This window comes from Zosterops lateralis (assembly GCF_965231275.1).
Source record: "Zosterops lateralis genome assembly, chromosome: 1".
Classification (NCBI taxonomy): domain Eukaryota; kingdom Metazoa; phylum Chordata; class Aves; order Passeriformes; family Zosteropidae; genus Zosterops; species Zosterops lateralis.
Window position 1 is genome coordinate 105,085,198 of NC_139762.1, and position 17,239 is coordinate 105,102,436.

The window sequence follows — 17,239 nt, forward strand, 5'->3', positions numbered from 1 at the left end:
AGACATCTGAAGAGTCACATCCTCATGTGAATAGCAGCATGACACCAGAAAGAGATGGTTATCACCGAGCTGTATGAGTGATTATACTTTGTATCAGTTAGTGGTTCAAATGGATCCTGGCTTCAGCTGCTTTTCTCTATTACAAGGATAATTAAGTACTGCTTCAGTGTGCATGTGGCTTTTCAACCGCATTTTTCACAAAAATGGCACAAATATTTAATTTGGTATTGAAATTCCATATACAGACTAAGGATGCCTTATTTTACTTTTGGGATCTTTTTTCTGAAACCCCTCTCTTATGCTCATGCAGTTGGAGTTGGTGTGTGTCCTGGTAAATGCAATCAGGAGTAATGCACATTTTGAAGAAGCAGATACTGGTTTCACTTTTGGCTATATGCTAATTGCAAGTGTTCTGAGCACCAATTAAAGTTTAGAAAATCAACCAAAAGTCAACTTTGTGGGCATCACTTTGATAGGTTCTATCCCTGTATTGCTGTCATCCATCTGGTAACCTTTCACTCTCCACTTGCATTAGAGGTCTAATTAGAAGAGTGCTTTTAAACACTTAAACCCTTCTCTTAAAACAAATCCTGATTAGATCTCAGTTTTAAAAATGGACTAATATCTGATTTTCAAGGTGACTTTCTCCTCCCTCAACTCAGTTTTCATCCAGACAGACACTAACAGCACTGATATCTCCCTGAAGGTTTGTGGAGGCATATTAAAAATCTGGGTTTCAGCACAACTTCTCCTTTTAAATCTGGGTTTCAGCACAACATATGATGGTTTGTATGCAGGTTGTGCCACAGAAGTCACTGAGTGTTTTCTGGGACATGCCCAGATTCAAATCTCAATGTCCTCTTCAAATCTCTTGGAAGCTGTGATCTGAGGGCTCTTGCTGTTTTGCAGCATCTGGTCTGTATTTGCCTGGCCCCCTGAGTGGCCCTCAGGGAGGTTTTCTTAATTAGAAGACAAAGTTGACTAAACTGCAAATCCGTATTTTCGTTGAATGCTGCCATTTGCCGCTGTTTGTTGTACGTGCTCCATGTATGCTCTTAACATTTTGTCACCTTTCGCCACCGTGTTGCTGAACTTTGCTGCTGGAAGGCAGGCCTTGTTAATATGTACTGTAGCTGCTTCGTTTGCAGAATGTAGAAGCAGGCAATCATCTGCTGCTAGCCTCTCTGCTAAACCAAATCCTTCGGTGTCACCGTCCACGACCCCAGAGGGTGGATCAGCTAATGGATACAAATCAGGGTTCACTCAGACAGGTAGGAGCTGAAAGTGCTGTAAAGATAACCATTGGGGGTGGTAAGTTACCTCAGACACTGGTGGGTCAGGGATGCTGTAAACAACTGGGTATTTACCTTGAGCCATGTATAGATTACACTGGAGAGGATGCCTTTCAAAATTTGCTTTGGCAAAGATAAAGACCCAGGTGAGGCTGAAGGTTAGATTAGTCTCAAAACAACAGTTGATGTAAAAGCATTAAATGATCTTTTGATTAATTCATTTGATTCTGTGGCTCCCTGTCTTTGTTTCATTAAATTTTTTGTGCATCTCAAAAATCTTCAATTACACATTTGTAGAGAAGTGTTTACTTTGTATATAAAGTAGGCTATTTGTTTGGAAAAGGAAAACAATTTCCTTTTAGGGAGAGATGGCCAGATTTTTTTTTATTATTATTTACTTGCTTATTTCCTTATTTATTTAATTTTTATTGCACACAAAAGTGTACTTAGAATTGCAATTTCCCCACATGCACACAGTGGGTTTGTGTTATGTGAGCTAACAGGTCTCTCACACCTATTCTAGAAAGCTATTAATGATACTCTTAAATTAGAAGAAAATATAAATATCAAATAGACACTGACTGACAAAGAAGCAGCATCTTAATATCACGTATCTGTTTATTTATTGCAAGTAGATGAAGTGTTTTTGTTTGAGCTTTCTTCTTCATTGCTTTATTGCAGCTTCATCTATGCTGTTGTATGTTTTTGTGTCTATTCATGCTATTTCTTGAAAAGTTAAAAGCCAGAGAAAATTGCCTCTTAATTGTTGTAATTAATTGATATGAATGTCCAAAAACATGTATTTCTTTAAAGGAGTATGAAATGCAGATATAAAGCAAGATGGCTAACATATTTTTAACACTTAGAAAGTTTGTTAAAAGGGGTAACAAACAAAGGCTGAACATGGACATTCATATGAAATGATAACCACTGATTAGTATTTTCAGAGGCACTTCCCTCAGGTGGGGTCCCCTGTCTCAGTTGAGGAAGCTATATGCTTTAGGCTTTGGGTAAAATTAAGTGACAGTGTGGTTTAAAGACATCTGCATTTCATTGCATGATCCCTTGGCTTCCAGATCCAGGCATGAGAACTGTGCAGATGCATGCGAACCTGTTTATTTGGAACAACAAGAATTCTAATATTTACACAGCTTTGTCTTCTATTGTATCTGCCAAGTTAATAGATACACCTTTTATGTACAGCTTTCTCCTTATCACCGCCTGCCATTTTCAGTCTGCTTGGTGTTTCTGTGTGTCACTGTTTGTGCTCCTAGGTCATGCTCCTCAAAACCTTTTCATCTCCTTCTACTGTTATCTTCTCGTGAAGATAATGCCACATACATACACATGAATCTCCTGTGACTGGGAGAAGGAGGGAGAGCACCTTTTATTCAGTGGCATAAATTCTGATGTGTCACCTATGATGGAGGGCTTTTCTGGCTTTTTCTCTTCTAGATTCTGCATAGCTCTTTCTACTGGAGTTTGCTTCTCGGTTGTTTTAAAACAGGACTACTTATTAGCAGGTTGTTTTCTGAAATTGTTTTCAGTTCATCTTCAACTCTTACCCCTTTTTTTCTTTAAAAGTTGTGTAAATATTTCTGGTGAGCAGTTCAGTCTTGGAGATCTATAAGATACATGTAGGTAGTTATGGGCATACAGTCTCAAAAATATGGTTTTGGGCAGACACTTGAGAGGGGAAAATTCAATTCACATGTTAAGCAGCTAGAAACAAGGCTTTACAAGAGAAAGATGAAGAATTTTAATAACTGGTATTTTTATAACTGTAAGTCCTGCTTAGGTAACAGAGTGGTGTTTAAACATATACCAGACACTTCCACAGTCACAGATAAAATTTTAAGAAGATGTATTACAACTAGAGATAGGAAAAAATAATCCCCAAAGCTTCTGGACTGTTTACTTTGAAGAAACTTCAACACTACATATTTGCTATGTCATATTTAATGACAGCCCAGCGTCTCCATCCAAGGGCCCTGACCTGGTGGTCTATTTTGTTAGCCATTCAGTATATTTCCTGTGAACATGGACAAGATTTTCTGGTGGCCCAGCAGCAGAAGCTTCTGTGTTTGTTCTTCATGTCAGTTACTCTGTCTGGCAAAGCAGAGCTTTCTCCCACCCTCCTTCACCAAATGGTGTGTGGCCTGAGGGTGAATGTGTTTGGCAGATCAAGTTGGTCTTTGTTTTCTGTTTTCTTTAGCTGGCTGTTTTACTAGGACATCTGTAGGTGAACTTAGCCTCCTTTGCCTGCTTGTTGCAAACTACTTTCTGGACTGACGCTGAGCTAATATTCTTTCACTCTGGTTATAAGAATTTGGATTTGCCAGTGTATCAGCATCCAAATACTTCAATTTTTTCTTGAAGTAAATCGCAACTGTGAAATACCCAATGTTAAAGGGATGTACATGCTGAGAGGTTTGGAATCAGTTTTATACAGGACAAATTTTAAAATTAGTTTGTTCCTCAGTTTATCCTTATATAAAAGAAGATTTATAAGTTTTAACCTTGGTAAAGTGCTCTAAGAAGTTTGTTAATTCATGCAAAGAGTTTGGGCTCAAATGTCCTTAATTTTTTACTCAGATTTATAAATGGGCATACCATTTTATAGTTTTATAGACAGTAAGGAGGCTGCTGTAAGGAGGCTATGTTTTTAGATTCATTTTTTTCTGGCCTTAGTCAATCTTACCTGTGTCTGACAGAGATTCAGTAGCTTGTTGTTGAAAATCTCAGGTGATGGAGATTCCAAGACCTCTTTAGGCAACTTATTCCAGTGCTTATTCCCTATGCTTGCCGGCTGCAAGTTCCATAAGCTCTTTGTTGTAGCTTCCTCATGTGAACCATGAGATAGCTGCATTTACTTCTCTATCCGATAAGGCTATTTTGAGGAGCAATGAGATAGCCCTTTCTACAGTTCAAATATTTTTTGGCTGTGTGTGAGTGCAAAATACTGTGGAAGAGATCAATCATGGGTTCAGTAGATGATAAGATTCTATAGAAACTCCCAGTTAAATGTTTGTTAAAACACCTGAAAGATACATGGTAGTTTCTTAGGTGTGTAAAAATATTGCTTGCAATTTATGCAGAGATGACTTTTGATAAATGTGTATATATATAAATTTTAATCATTAATTAAACAACTTATATTCTCAGATTCTTCAGTGTTCAGTCCAGCAAAATCATCTTCTGCGGCTGTTAACTTAAGTGGCACGCAGGACCCATCCCGGAACAAGAACGTTGTGAAACCTCTGGCTCTGTCAGTACAGCTCGTAGGAAAGACATTTGCTGCAGGTATGACTTTGTTTTCCAAAACATCTGAGAGCCAAGGGAATCATCAGCTTAACAGCCAAGAAACGAGAATGTACTTTTTTTGGTGGAAAAGGGAAAGGAAAATATTCACTAGCGTTCTTCAGAACTCTCCTATTGTTGCAGTCTTTGGCATAGAAATTTTTGCAATTAGTACTGTCAGCAAGCTGGAGCCACACCTTGCCTTTCAGATTTAACATCCTGGTAGGAGTGCAGTGATATGTCTCTCTGCACTTCCTAGGATATGTAAAAGAGCTTAAATGTCACCTCTTGATATCACACTGATTTCTGTCTCAGTAATTGAGAGCTGTGTGTAGTTCTGCATTGCTAACAATTATAGTTACTCAACATACATTTAGTGGAATTTAGTCTCATTTTAAGGAGTTTTAATATTTCTGCTGTTTCAATTGCTTATTTCTGTATTGTGTGTTTAATAAATTATAACCCTCAACTGTGGCATCTAAATCCCTCCCTGACACCCTATTGGTATAATCTGATTCTTTTTTACTTTAGCTGATTAGTCTTTAAGCAATAAAAAAGAAATCATCACACTTATTGCAGGACGGTATACTTGAATAAGAAAATATATCCATTTATTTGGTTTATATATGCACATGAGCATTACACTTTATATTACATCTGCCATTTAATATATACTGTTATGGTACATAATGTACTTATGTTGTATCTAACAAATCATTAATAGTTCTTTGTGTAAAATACCTTTTCTCTCTCCATACTTGTGTGATTTTGTTTTGCACTGAAGCATCTTCCCAGCTTTTCAACCACTTCTGTAACTGACCCATGTCCACCATTTTGGTCCATACCAAATTGCTGACTCAGAGTACAAATGGGGAGCTTACAATGGGCAACTGAAGTTATTTTGTTACTGGCAACCTGAGAGTCCTATGCCAGAATTTATTTGGATGTCTGTGGCTGGGAAATTGCATTGTTTTAAGCCACATACCCACATCTCTAATACTTCCAATTGCAGCTGCCATCAGCAAGCAGCTGCACCATCTCCTGGTGTTGCTCCTGGAATATGTTCTTGGGAGGTAAATCCTTGTGGAGGTGGCCAAAACCAGCAAGGAACTGTAGTTTCCACTGGCCTCCATGTTGGCAATTTGTGCCATTTTGTTTTCTTCTGCAAAAACTGTGTTCTGAAAAAAAAAGAGAATGAGTTCAGATGAGCTCGTGGTGGTAACTTCTGGTGATCATCAGTTGTTGTAGTTTAATTTTGTGGCGTGGATATAGTGGGTCCTGCCAGAGTGTCAGGCTTGCTGGGACTGGAGAATCACTTTAGGCAGAGGTAGCAATATTAAACGTGGTTTGCCTCAGTAATGCTCAGGCTACACTTTGCAGCAAACTGCTCTGTCTTCCCCTGCCCAGTGTCTTTTGCTAAGGCTTTTGATGAGAGCCCTGTAGTGAATTACTGTGCATGGCATATGGATGACCATATATGATGGGGAAAAATTCCGTAGATACACATAAGTGGCTTAGAAATCTTTACAAACTGAATTCATGATGTATATTTTAAAGAAATATCTTTGTGTGTGTGTAATTTTTTATTGTATTTTGGTGGGCCTTTCTCTGGATGTTTTTCTTCCACCTATCCTTCCCCACCTTAAAATCCGGACACCCCTTTCCAAGGCTTGGATTTTGCAATCTGATTATTTCTCTGCCAAATACATTTCATGCTTTGCTTGGAGTATGGTTTTCTTCAGTGACACATCTTGCCCTGTTCTTTTGCATCTGTGTGTGGCTGTATTATTTTATTTGTTTGTTTTCAAGATTGTCTCAAGCCACACACTCTGTATTTTATTATACTCAGCTCCTCTTTCACTGCGTGCCACAGATGTTGCTAATGGAAACACTAATGGAGGAAGAAATAACGCATTGAGTTCTACAGTCTCTCGGCCGGTACCTCACTCGACATCTCCAGGTCCTGGCTGTGCAGCTGGAGATCAAGGTAAAGAAAACCTGTCTGGTTTTTTTATTCTAAGCTGCATTGAATGTTGAGCTTGGAATTTGTGATTTTGTTCTTCTTCCAATTGTAGCTGTTCCTACCATTCAGTCTTTACAGATACATTTGTTTTTTGGCATGACCATTAATGATAATGCTGGACTTTTTAACATGAGTAACAATATTTTTCACATCATAATCTGGTTTTATGTAAGTCTAGATATGAGCCTCTGGTACTCTGTGATGTGATATCCACTCAACACCAGTGTGAAATGGAGTGTGGGCTGGAATTTGGTCATTTAGGAGGACAGGGTTTAGAATTAGTTTTTGCTTTCCTTCCAGCATCTATGTCCAGTTCTGGACCACCAAAGAAACGTCACCGAGGATGGTCTCCTGGGTCCCCAGTCCCACCTCCTGGTTTAACAGTACCTGTTCCTACAATCCGGCCTTCAACAAGAACAGGTAAAACTTGAATGACACCGAGATTTCATTTGTTAAAACATGAACTCAGCCAGCTCAGCAGCCCTGTGCTGCACCACTCCAGTCTTTTACAGCAAAATAACTGATCTTGTCAAAGTACTTAAGCACACCATGGAGAGTTTTTCAGGTGCCCCAAAAAAAGCACATATGATTGATTGGTCCTGGTTGTTGTAATCTAAGATGTGACACGGGAAGTAAAACTGCTGGGGGAAAGGGAGGAAAGGAAGAGGCAAAAAATACTATTAAAAATATAAAGCTAAAAGAAATCCATAATCCCCCAAGTCTAACTCGGTTGTTCTAAAATTGTGCAGGTGTAGGGATATACAAATATATTTCAAGGATTCTCGTTAGCCTTCACCTTGACTGTTGTGTCTCAGTCTGGTGTGGGATGCTTCAGAAACTGTATACTCTGTTTCTGCATGGGAAAAGCAGCTTTATATAATTTTAGCCTAACAGAGGACACTGATATCCACTAGGTCATCTTTATTTAAAAGCAGAAAGTGAGACCAAATGTTAGTTGTACATGGAAAAGCTAAAATAGGAGTTTAATATCATGACGTGAAATGGAATTAATTACAAGTACTCATTGATATCCATGTAGATACCTCTTTATTCATAATTGCTAATAAAACTATTCACTATCTGAGTACTTTTCAGTTGTGACATTGAGCATATTTTCTAAAGGGGTATAACGAGTTACTTATTCTCTCTAGAGTGAGAGAATAAGCATCCAAAGAATTAAAAAAGCCCTTCATCAACATGCACAATGCATTTTTAGCTCTGCTCTTGAGGACTTGGTTTTAAGATATTTTGCAATTATTTTCAGAGATATTCACAGGAGGAAGGGTTACATGGTAGTGCAGGCCTGCTTATCTGAACACCTCAAATTGCATATTTCATCGGTTTCTATCTTCAGAAACCTGCTGAAGAGACATGATGTAGCGCAACCTGCCCTTTTGGTTGAGTTTGTCTTTGTTAATCTGCTACCTCTGTTGTGTACTCCATTTTCTATGAGTCTGTAGTAGTACTTTTTTCTGTTGAATAAACAGTTTCCCCTGCTGAAATGTATACATTCGGTCATCCTGCCTTTGATGTTTTTCTATTGATGGCATGGTTTGAAAAAGTGGTTGCAAACCACCACATGAAGCCTAAGAAAATTGTGAAGCAGGCCTTACTCTGAAACCTGATTACAGATTACAAAATTCTTGCACTTTGTTTCCTTTACTTATGAATGCTGCTGTTGCTCTTTCATGAGTAAAACCTGATTTTTATCCTTGTAGCAATTATCTCAGGCAGCTTTGAGATTTTGGCTTCCTTTTATTTTTCTTATCTACATATATTCTGGGTCAGAAGTTGAAGCAGTTTCTCCCGTTGTATTGAGAGGCAGTATTGGGGCTTTTGGCTTAGTACTTGGCTTTGTTTAAAGATGCATATTCAAACCTGTGTTTTGCTCTCTCATCCTCACCAACAATACAGTGGTCAGAAGAAGTTTTATTTTAGGGGTAGAGCTACTGGAGGATATAGGCTCTTCATTTAAATGACTTAAAACCATAGCAGGAAATGCGGAGACCTTTTGAATTTTATTACAGTTAGTGATTTGCAGTAATTTTTTTTCTTATTTGTTCATAAGGCCAAATCACAGTATGAGCTTTTAGTAATGGAAGTCTCTCTTTTCTTTATTTTATAGAGCCTCTTTTGTCAGTCCCAGTTCCTCAATCCATGCTAACTGGAATTTTACAGCCTCAACCCATCCCAGCAGGGGAGACTGTAATAGTTCCTGAAAACCTGCTGAATAACTCAGGAGTCAGACCAGTGATTCTGATAGGTAAGTCTTACACTGGGGAATCAAATGCTGCATTTTGTACTAATACACAGTCCCCAGGAGAAAAAGGGAGTTTTATTTCTTTTTGTTGGTTCTGGCATTCAGTACAATACAAAGTTGGTTTGTTACAGATAGTTTCCCTTAGTTGCTCAATATTTAAAACTGAGAGTCAGGCAATTTCTGGAGAACCTGATTTGAAACAGGTCACCACTAGGTCAAATTTTATACAGAACCACTGGCCAAATCTAAGTTTTATACCAAAAAGATTTTTGTAAAACCCAAGAAGAGAGATTTTTCCAAGTAATGGAAATAGCTTTCCGGTATAAAGAACTTATAAACTGAGCAAATATTTCCTGCAGCATTTATAGTTCAGATCATGAAGCCCCAGAATTCTACGTGAGAACCAGAAAATTGATTTGCACTGACTAAACAGAAGTAAATCATACTAACTTTTTTGTCATTTATAGTCCATAGTTCTTGTAAGCAATTGAGATAACAGATCAGGCTTCAGGCTTTTAAAATCTTTTAGCTGTATAAAGTACTTTGTTAACCCTTAGAAAGACATTGCTTTAAGAGTTTGAATATGCTTTTAATGTGAATATGCCTTTCAACCTGAGCTATTTGGGCATAATATATTTAAAAAGTGGGTCAGCTAGTGCTGCCAAAATTTTGATGAGTGATTTTTTTTTTCGCTCTAAATTTGTTTTAGATCCAATATACTATACATGGTCATATAAAATAGCTTCAGTGTCAACAGAACATGCCTATCAATACAGTCTGTGGAACAATTTACCATTGCTGAAGGAATGGAGAAGTTCTCCAAGTCCTCACTTGCACAGATAATTTTAATACACACAGTTCCTGGAGAATTAGCAGGGCCATCTACACCAGTAAATCTGTCAAGGATAGGGTTACGCTTCTGGTTTGTTTTGCTTAGCGTTGTTTTCTGGAAGCCGATTATAAAGCTCTAGCATGGTGCTCTAATGGTTTTCAGAGAAACACTTCCTTATTAAAGATGAGGGTGCCTACAGCCATCAGCCTAAGTGCAAATTGAATGCAGCCCTTAGGCTCTTGGAGAGCTGCCATTAAGTCCTCAGTTAGGCTAAATGTTAGTGGCCCTGAGAAACAGCATCCTATTAATAGTACAGAACCAGATGTACCCAAAAGGATGGATTTGGCAAAATCTCTGTGGAAATGCTTCTTTTGAAATGAAAAGCATTCTGAAAGAAAAGAGGAGTTAGCCTGTGCTTATGTGCTTTACCTTACAGAATAGCATGTTTAGTTGTTGATGTTTATTTTACCTGTTTATGAAAACAGAATGGGAAGGTGGCAAAAAAGTGAAATCAATCACAGCAATACCACAGTGCCTGAATCAATGCTAATGTGACTTATGCTGCTTTTATAATGTTAAGATCAATGTACTTTCGCTTTCATTGATTTTTCTTCTTTGTACACTATATTATGGAGAATCTGTATTTAAAGGTCAGGGTAAGATGCAAACAGATAATATTCTCATCTGTATTTGGATAACAATAGTTATTATCCTGCTGCATATCATGCAGTTAATGTTAGTTCTTGCAAATGTATGTGATCACTTGTTGTAAAACACAACAGTGGATCCCTTGCCTATAATTTATTTTTTAAGCTATTATAGTCCCAAGAACAGTCGTTGATGCAATATATTTTGTCAGACAGCTTTAAGAAGAAGTTTGGAAATATATCATTGTGCAAGATTTCATGTAATGGCAAATTTTGTAAATTTCGGGGGGGGATTTGTTTCTTTTATCATAGGCTATGGCACTTTACCTTATTTCTATGGAAATGTCGGTGATATTGTTGTAAGTCCCTTGCTGGTGAACTGCTACAAGATTCCACAGCTGGAAAACAAGGATTTGGATCTCTTGGGTTTGTCCAGCAGTCAGCTGCTAAGTGTGGAGAATATGATACTTTTAACTATTCAGTATCTTGTCCAACTAGGTAAGCAATTTGTCATAAGCACTTGGTTTTATTAGAGACTGTCCTTTTTTCTTTCTACCTTTTTTATGTCCCTTTGAGGGCCAGTTTTCTGGCTGCTTTTGTGGCTGGAAGAGGCAAGTGGCTCCATCTAGTGTGTGTGACTTTGCCACTTTGTTCCTGAAACGGAAGAAATGAAGTGAATTTCAAGGCTGATACTGCTTCTGCTCTCCATATGGGGATTGACCAGGTCACCTTTGTGAAACGGATTTGCAATGCAGATAACTCATTTGCTTAGGGTATCAAACCATCAGTTATCACAGCCCTTTCTAAGGACACTCGGTCTGTTTTATTCAGTTTTGTGACAAATGCTGGCAGATGTGTGATAGTTGTCATTGTTTTTGTGACAGCACTGTTTACATGAAAACCACATTTGTTATTCAGACTAAGGCAAGTGATTCAGTGAATATCTCATTCTTGTAAATGTTTTTGAAATGGACTTTTTGCAAGTTTGAGAGCAAACCAGCAAGCCACATTTTTTCTCTTATGCAGGTCCAGTCATTTTCCTACCTTAGAATAAAAAGAGCAGTGGTAACAGCAAGGTTTACTTTTAACAGCAAGTTAAAAATGCAGGATAATGTTGGGAAACTTCCACGGCAGTCTCACCCTAACCTTCGTATTTGAAAAGATACCACTTATCATAGAAGAGTGTGAAGTTACTTTCATGAAAGAGCACAGTGCATCTGTAATACATAATGGGATGAAATATGCAGGTGTTCCAAAAGTAGCACGACTGCTGATAACCTTACAATTTGGGGAGCACATGTGTTCCATGCAGGTTTCACCCATGAGTGCTTACACTTGGCTGCAGTTCTGTAAAAGACAGGAAGAAAACCATTTTCTGTGTCGTAATACTCTCTAAGTGACCTGTTAGCTTTGTTTATCGTTCTTTGCCTCACTAGTCCATTGGATGCCATGTTAGAAGTGACAAAGGGTTCCTTAATTTTTTACAGGATGTTTTTCTGTTACCTTCTTTGAGTAGGCTTAAATTTGTTATTTTAGGTTTTCATCTTTATTGGAAAGTTTGAAGAGTGTGCATGTTAAAACCAGCTGCTTCACAAAAGTCTGGATTGATAGAGGAGCTTGCAAATTTGTAGCCAGCTGATAACAGCATTTCCAGCTAAAAATAAACTATTTATTGAAACCTGTGAGTCAGTGAATCATGCTCCATAAGCAGGTCTAACTTTAGATGGCTGCAACAAGTCTATACTTGCTGCAAACTAGAGGAGGCTTCATGCAAAGCTTCTGTAGCAGAACTGTATTTATTGAGCACTGTGACTTCAGCATAGAGCAGTTCTCTTATTAGCAGGTGTTTAGTTTGGCTTTTGTTCTTAGCTGTGCAAAGCTGAATAGTTTCCTGTTTGACCTTATGTGGAGACTGTGCCAGTATTGTAAGATGAAAGAGCCTAATGAGGAGAAAAGTAAAAACATTCTGTAGAGGGAGAGGATCAAAACACGTTGCTGGTTTGAATATTGCTGTAAACTTAAAACTGTTGGAATTGTGACAGCTGCACTGATCTGTAGCCTTTGTCCTGTGTTGTTAAATCAAAGCAGGTTAGAGATGATTGGAGGGCAGCTAGATTCAAAAGTTTTTGACAAGAAGAGACAAATACACATATAAATTAACAATTTATTCATGTAAGCCTCTTTTTTTTTTTAATTGAGAAAGTAGGACTAAAATGTTTTTCTTTTCTTCAGAGTATATTGTGAAAGAGTAAGATAAAGACAAAGATAAAAAAGAAGGCAAAAGCATGAAAGACAGTCTTGCCTAATTTTTTTAGATCTCACTACTTGTATAAAATACATTTGCAGATGACTGTGATCACAGATGATCACAGAATATTGTCTATGGAAGTGCTCCTTTTTTAGAAAAAAAAAGGATATAGCTGCGAATCGCTATCAGTTTTCTTGTAAGATTTTGACAGCATTAATTGTAGGACGATTCTGTGTTTTCAGAAATCAGCTGAGTAACTTCTGATGATATTTACAAATCAAAGTTAAAAAAAATGCATTTTTTATGCTTTAAACCTTCATATGAACACTATACGTAGTTAAACCTGTGATTGTGAGCTGTAGCATTGCTATAAATAAATTCCACGGACTGTGATAAATAAGTAAAAAAAGATAAAGAAGTGTGTTTGATTTTAGTGGCTTTTTTTTTTTAGTCTACCTCCTGGACTTACTCGAAGTTCACATTTGTTATCTTTGGCAACATTCATGGTGAAGTATTCTCCAGCTTTGTTTTTATACATCAGAATTCCCATATTTGCAGTATGGGTTACATTCCATCATCTGTAATCATTAGCTTTTTACTATTGCACTGCCATTTCTACAAGCACAATCTCAGCCTATGCAGCGCTAAGGTGGTCTGTGTTCTGGTTGAAAAAGATTTCTGGACCCTTTGTTATACCACCTGTTTGGAATTCTGAAATCATCCTCCCTTCTCTCTTGTTGTGGTACATTTGAATAATTTTGACTATATGTGTTGTATGCTGTGACACGCAGAGGTATTTTGTAGTTTTAATATGCAAATGCACATCCATACTCAAGGCTCTTGCAAGGCTTTGTCTTGAGTGGAAGGGATAGTCAGAAACTGAAAGCAAGAGCTTATTCCAGCAATTCTCCTGTCTTAGAGGGTTGGAGAAGTAGTCTCTGTGGATGCACCCTGAAGTTTGACTACCCAGAAATGAGCGTCATCCAGAAATGGATGACATTTGAATATGTTGACTTAAACTGTATAGTATAATAGAATAGAATCATAGCAGCATTGAATCTTTTAGGTTGAAAAAACCCTTAAGATCACTGAGAGCAATCATTGACCCAGCACTGGCAGGTTCACCACTAAACCATGTCCCCAGCTGCCACATCCACGTGTCTTTTGAATGCCTTCATAGATGCTGAGTACACACTTCCCCAGGCAGCCTATTGCAATGCCTAACCACCCTTTCAGTGAAGAAATTTATCTTAATATCGAATCCAAACTTCCCCTGGCACAACCTGAGGCCATTTCCATCTGTCCTGTCACTTGTTATCTGAGAGAAGAGACCAATCCCCACCTGGCTACAGCCTCCTTTCATGTAATTGTAGAGAGCAATGAGGTCCTCCTGGGCCTCCTTTTCTGCAGGCTGAACAGCCCCAGCTCCCATTTCCCATAGAACTTGTGCTCACCAGCTTTATTGCTCTTCTCTGGACACAGTCCAGCATCTCAGTATCCTTCCTGTAGTAAGGGACCCTGAACTGGACCCAGGACTCAAGGTGTGGCCTCACCAGTGCTGAGTACAGGGGGATGATCCTGCCCTGGTCCTGCTGGCTGCATTATTTCTGGTGCAAGCCAGGCACTGGCCTTCTTGGCCACCTGGTCATATGCTGGCTCATGTTCAGCCAGCCATCAACCAACACCCCCAGGTGCTTTTCCACCAGGCAGTTTTACAGCCACTCTTCCTAAGCCTGTTGCACTGCTGGGGGTTGTTGTGACCCAAGGGCAGGACATGGCACTTTGTTTTGTTGAACCTTGAACCACTGTCCTCAGCCCATTGATCCAGCCAGTCCAGATCCCTCTGCAGAGCCTTTCTGCCCTCCATCACCTGCAAACTGCCTGAGGGCGCTCTCATCCAGAATTACTGAATATTGGAGCTGAAAGAGACCCATAAGGATCATTGAGTCCAACTCTTAAGGCAATGGCCGATATGGAGTTTGAACCTACTACCTTGCCATTATTAGCACCGTGTTCTAATCAACTGAGCCGATCTCACTCAGTCCCCTTGTCCATATCATCAATACAGATATTAAGCAGACTGGCCCAAACTCTGGGCCCTGGGAACACCACTTGTGACCAGACACCACCAACTGGATGTAACTCAGATATTAATATTTTATGATATTGTTTATTTTGGAGTTTTGTTTTTGAAATCAAGATCATCATTTGCATGCTCATGTCTGTAGAGACGCTGCTTTATATTCCCTTTTAGCATCAACTTTTTTTTTTTTTTTTTTTTTTTTTTTTTTAAGGAAACTCTTCACAAATCAGAATCAGTATCTATAATTTTGTCTTACATCTCATCTGATATTAGTTCCATTATTTTTCTGGACAGTTGTGGAGAAAGACTGCCATGCTTTCTTATAAGTAATCTGAGTGAAATTCTGTGTATTCTCATACTGAGAATCTGCTTTTCCATTCATACCGTTATCATGTTCTTCTTGGATTCATGATGATGACCCTTGTGTTTAGAACCTGTCTATTAGGTAGCCTCCCTCAATCAGCAAAGGTTTGCTTTTATTTCTGTTAGTGGATGGCATCATTTTCAGGGGTTGATATGTTTCAGGTAAACTTTATTTCTGCAGAGGAACATTCTTCTCTACTGATATTTGTCTAGTTTTTTGGTTTTGTGTTTTTTGTTGGGTTTTTTTTGGTTGTTTTTTTTTTTTTTTTTTTTTTTTTTTTTTTTAATTTTGAAGTCTTCAAGGACCTATAAAGTGTGATGCTTTCTTAGAAGGATAAAGAAAATACATTTCCAAAAGAGAAGTCTAAAAAAGACAATTATGCCCATGGACTCATCAGAATTTTTCAGTTTGCATCAAAAATGAAAACAGCCTTGCACTTACAATTTTATAGTTGTCTTACCATCCTATGGTAGTTGGGTGGTGGCACTTTCCATGTGTTACTTCTCAAAAAGGCAAAAATGACAACAGGTGGCAGTTTTTACAGATTCTATGCTGTGGGTTATTTACCCACACCCTATTTCTCACACAACCTTTCTGTTTCCTGGCCTGAAAGAAAACATAAAACCAAACTCAGTACTTCACATATCTCTGATATTTAAGCCCCCTCCATTTTGTCATAGAAAAGCAAGCTGCTGAAGTGTGAAGCTGCCTTCTTTGGCACTGATAGGAGATCTTGGCAATATAAGCTATGGTTACTTTTTACTCCGTGTTCATGAATGTTTTTAACTATTCCTGAATATCTTTGACAATGAGACAAAGCTAACTGAACAGAATGTTAATTGAAGTTCAGTTGGAGAACTGATGCTGAGATAGGATGGCTTATATTTCTCTTTTCCAGTTCAAGTTGGCAGTACAGTTGACAGACTCTGGGGAATGTAGATCTAAAGCTGCATATTCTTCTTTATGTTAGATGCTTGCAGATTTGCTAAATTAATTTAATTTAGCTAAGGAAGAGATTAAACATGTTTATTTGCATCCATGCTTAGTTGATAAGTATGCATGATGAGAAAAAGCAAAGCAAAGAGCACTTACCAGGCTTTGTCAGGCTGCGTGGCTGTGCTTAGGCTACAAGGATAAGCATTTTGGTTTTCTGCTGCAAAAACATATGGCTGCATGCTTAATCCTTCTCTTCCAGGCAAAAGGCACATATTTTCCCACTGCCTTGTTTGTCCCACCAGTTGCTGAAGCTAAGAGTGAGGTGGAATACCTCATTGTTTGGAGGAGAAAAAACAAAAGGCAGTGGTGGAATAGAAAGGCTTCTGAAGTAAAAAAAAAAAACAAGAATAACACATGTGGGTAGATATTCACTGAGTAGCAAGTGGTTTTTTTTAAATATTAAAAAATGTGGCAAAGGAGCTTGTCAGAGCAAGACAGACATGTAATTATTCCTGGTTCAATAACATTTTTATATGAGACACTGTTCTTCTGTTTGTTTGTTTTCATTGTAGGTCCTGACCAGATACCCCTGAGGGAAGAATTTGAGCAGATCATGTTGAAAGCTATGCAGGAATTTACTCTGAGAGAGAGATCCTTGCAAATGAGTGCACAGTGTATCTCTGTGTCACCAGGTCAACTCCCTTGGCTTGCCAGGTTAATCGCTAGCGTGTCTCGGGATCTCGTGCATGTGGTTGTCACCCAGAATTCCCTGGCTGAGGGCATCTCGGAGACCTTGAGGTCTCTCAATGAAATGAAACATCAGCAGAAGCTACCAGATTATGTAGTTGCCATTTGTGCATCAAAGATTAGAGGAAATGAATTCTGTGTAGTGGTTCTAGGTGAGTATATTTGCAGACTGCTTCAAACGGCAATGCCAAATTAATTTTCTTGAGTTATTGATCCGGTTTTTAAATCCCCTTTGATCTTTTTATTCTCCTTTGTATTGTTGCACTGCAGTGTCACAGTTTACTGTGTCTTCAGCAAGACTTGGAGTACTGAGGTCCTTGAGGATATTGAAAAATATCTTTATGCTACTCATTACTACTTCTTGAGAGGCCTGAGACTTTATTGTTTGTGTGCTTGCCTTAGAAAATATCTTGAAGTGACACAGTGGCAAAATAGTTTGTCTTTGTTTTCTGTGACAACTGCGATATTTTACATGGCAGAGTCTTATGCAGACTGCTTAAAACAGAA

At 38.4% G+C, this 17,239-nt stretch overlaps 1 protein-coding gene across 10 annotated transcripts in view; it reads left to right on the plus strand.

Moving 5' to 3' along the window:
- GREB1L (GREB1 like retinoic acid receptor coactivator) overlaps positions 1-17,239 on the plus strand; it is a 129,510-nt gene that overhangs the window by 82,557 nt on the left and 29,714 nt on the right. For 4 of the 10 annotated variants that reach the window (XM_083856799.1, XM_083856797.1, XM_083856800.1 and 1 more), the window contains exons 7-13: positions 1,134-1,271; positions 4,458-4,595; positions 6,442-6,579; positions 6,916-7,035; positions 8,741-8,878; positions 10,667-10,852; positions 16,558-16,884. In XM_083856799.1, the coding sequence (XP_083712925.1) occupies positions 1,134-1,271; positions 4,458-4,595; positions 6,442-6,579; positions 6,916-7,035; positions 8,741-8,878; positions 10,667-10,852; positions 16,558-16,884 (1,185 nt within the window). The remainder of the gene's footprint in view (positions 1-1,133; positions 1,272-4,457; positions 4,596-6,441; positions 6,580-6,915; positions 7,036-8,740; positions 8,879-10,666; positions 10,853-16,557; positions 16,885-17,239) is intronic. The other 6 variants (XM_083856802.1, XM_083856803.1, XM_083856805.1 and 3 more) reach the window with 3 other exon arrangements.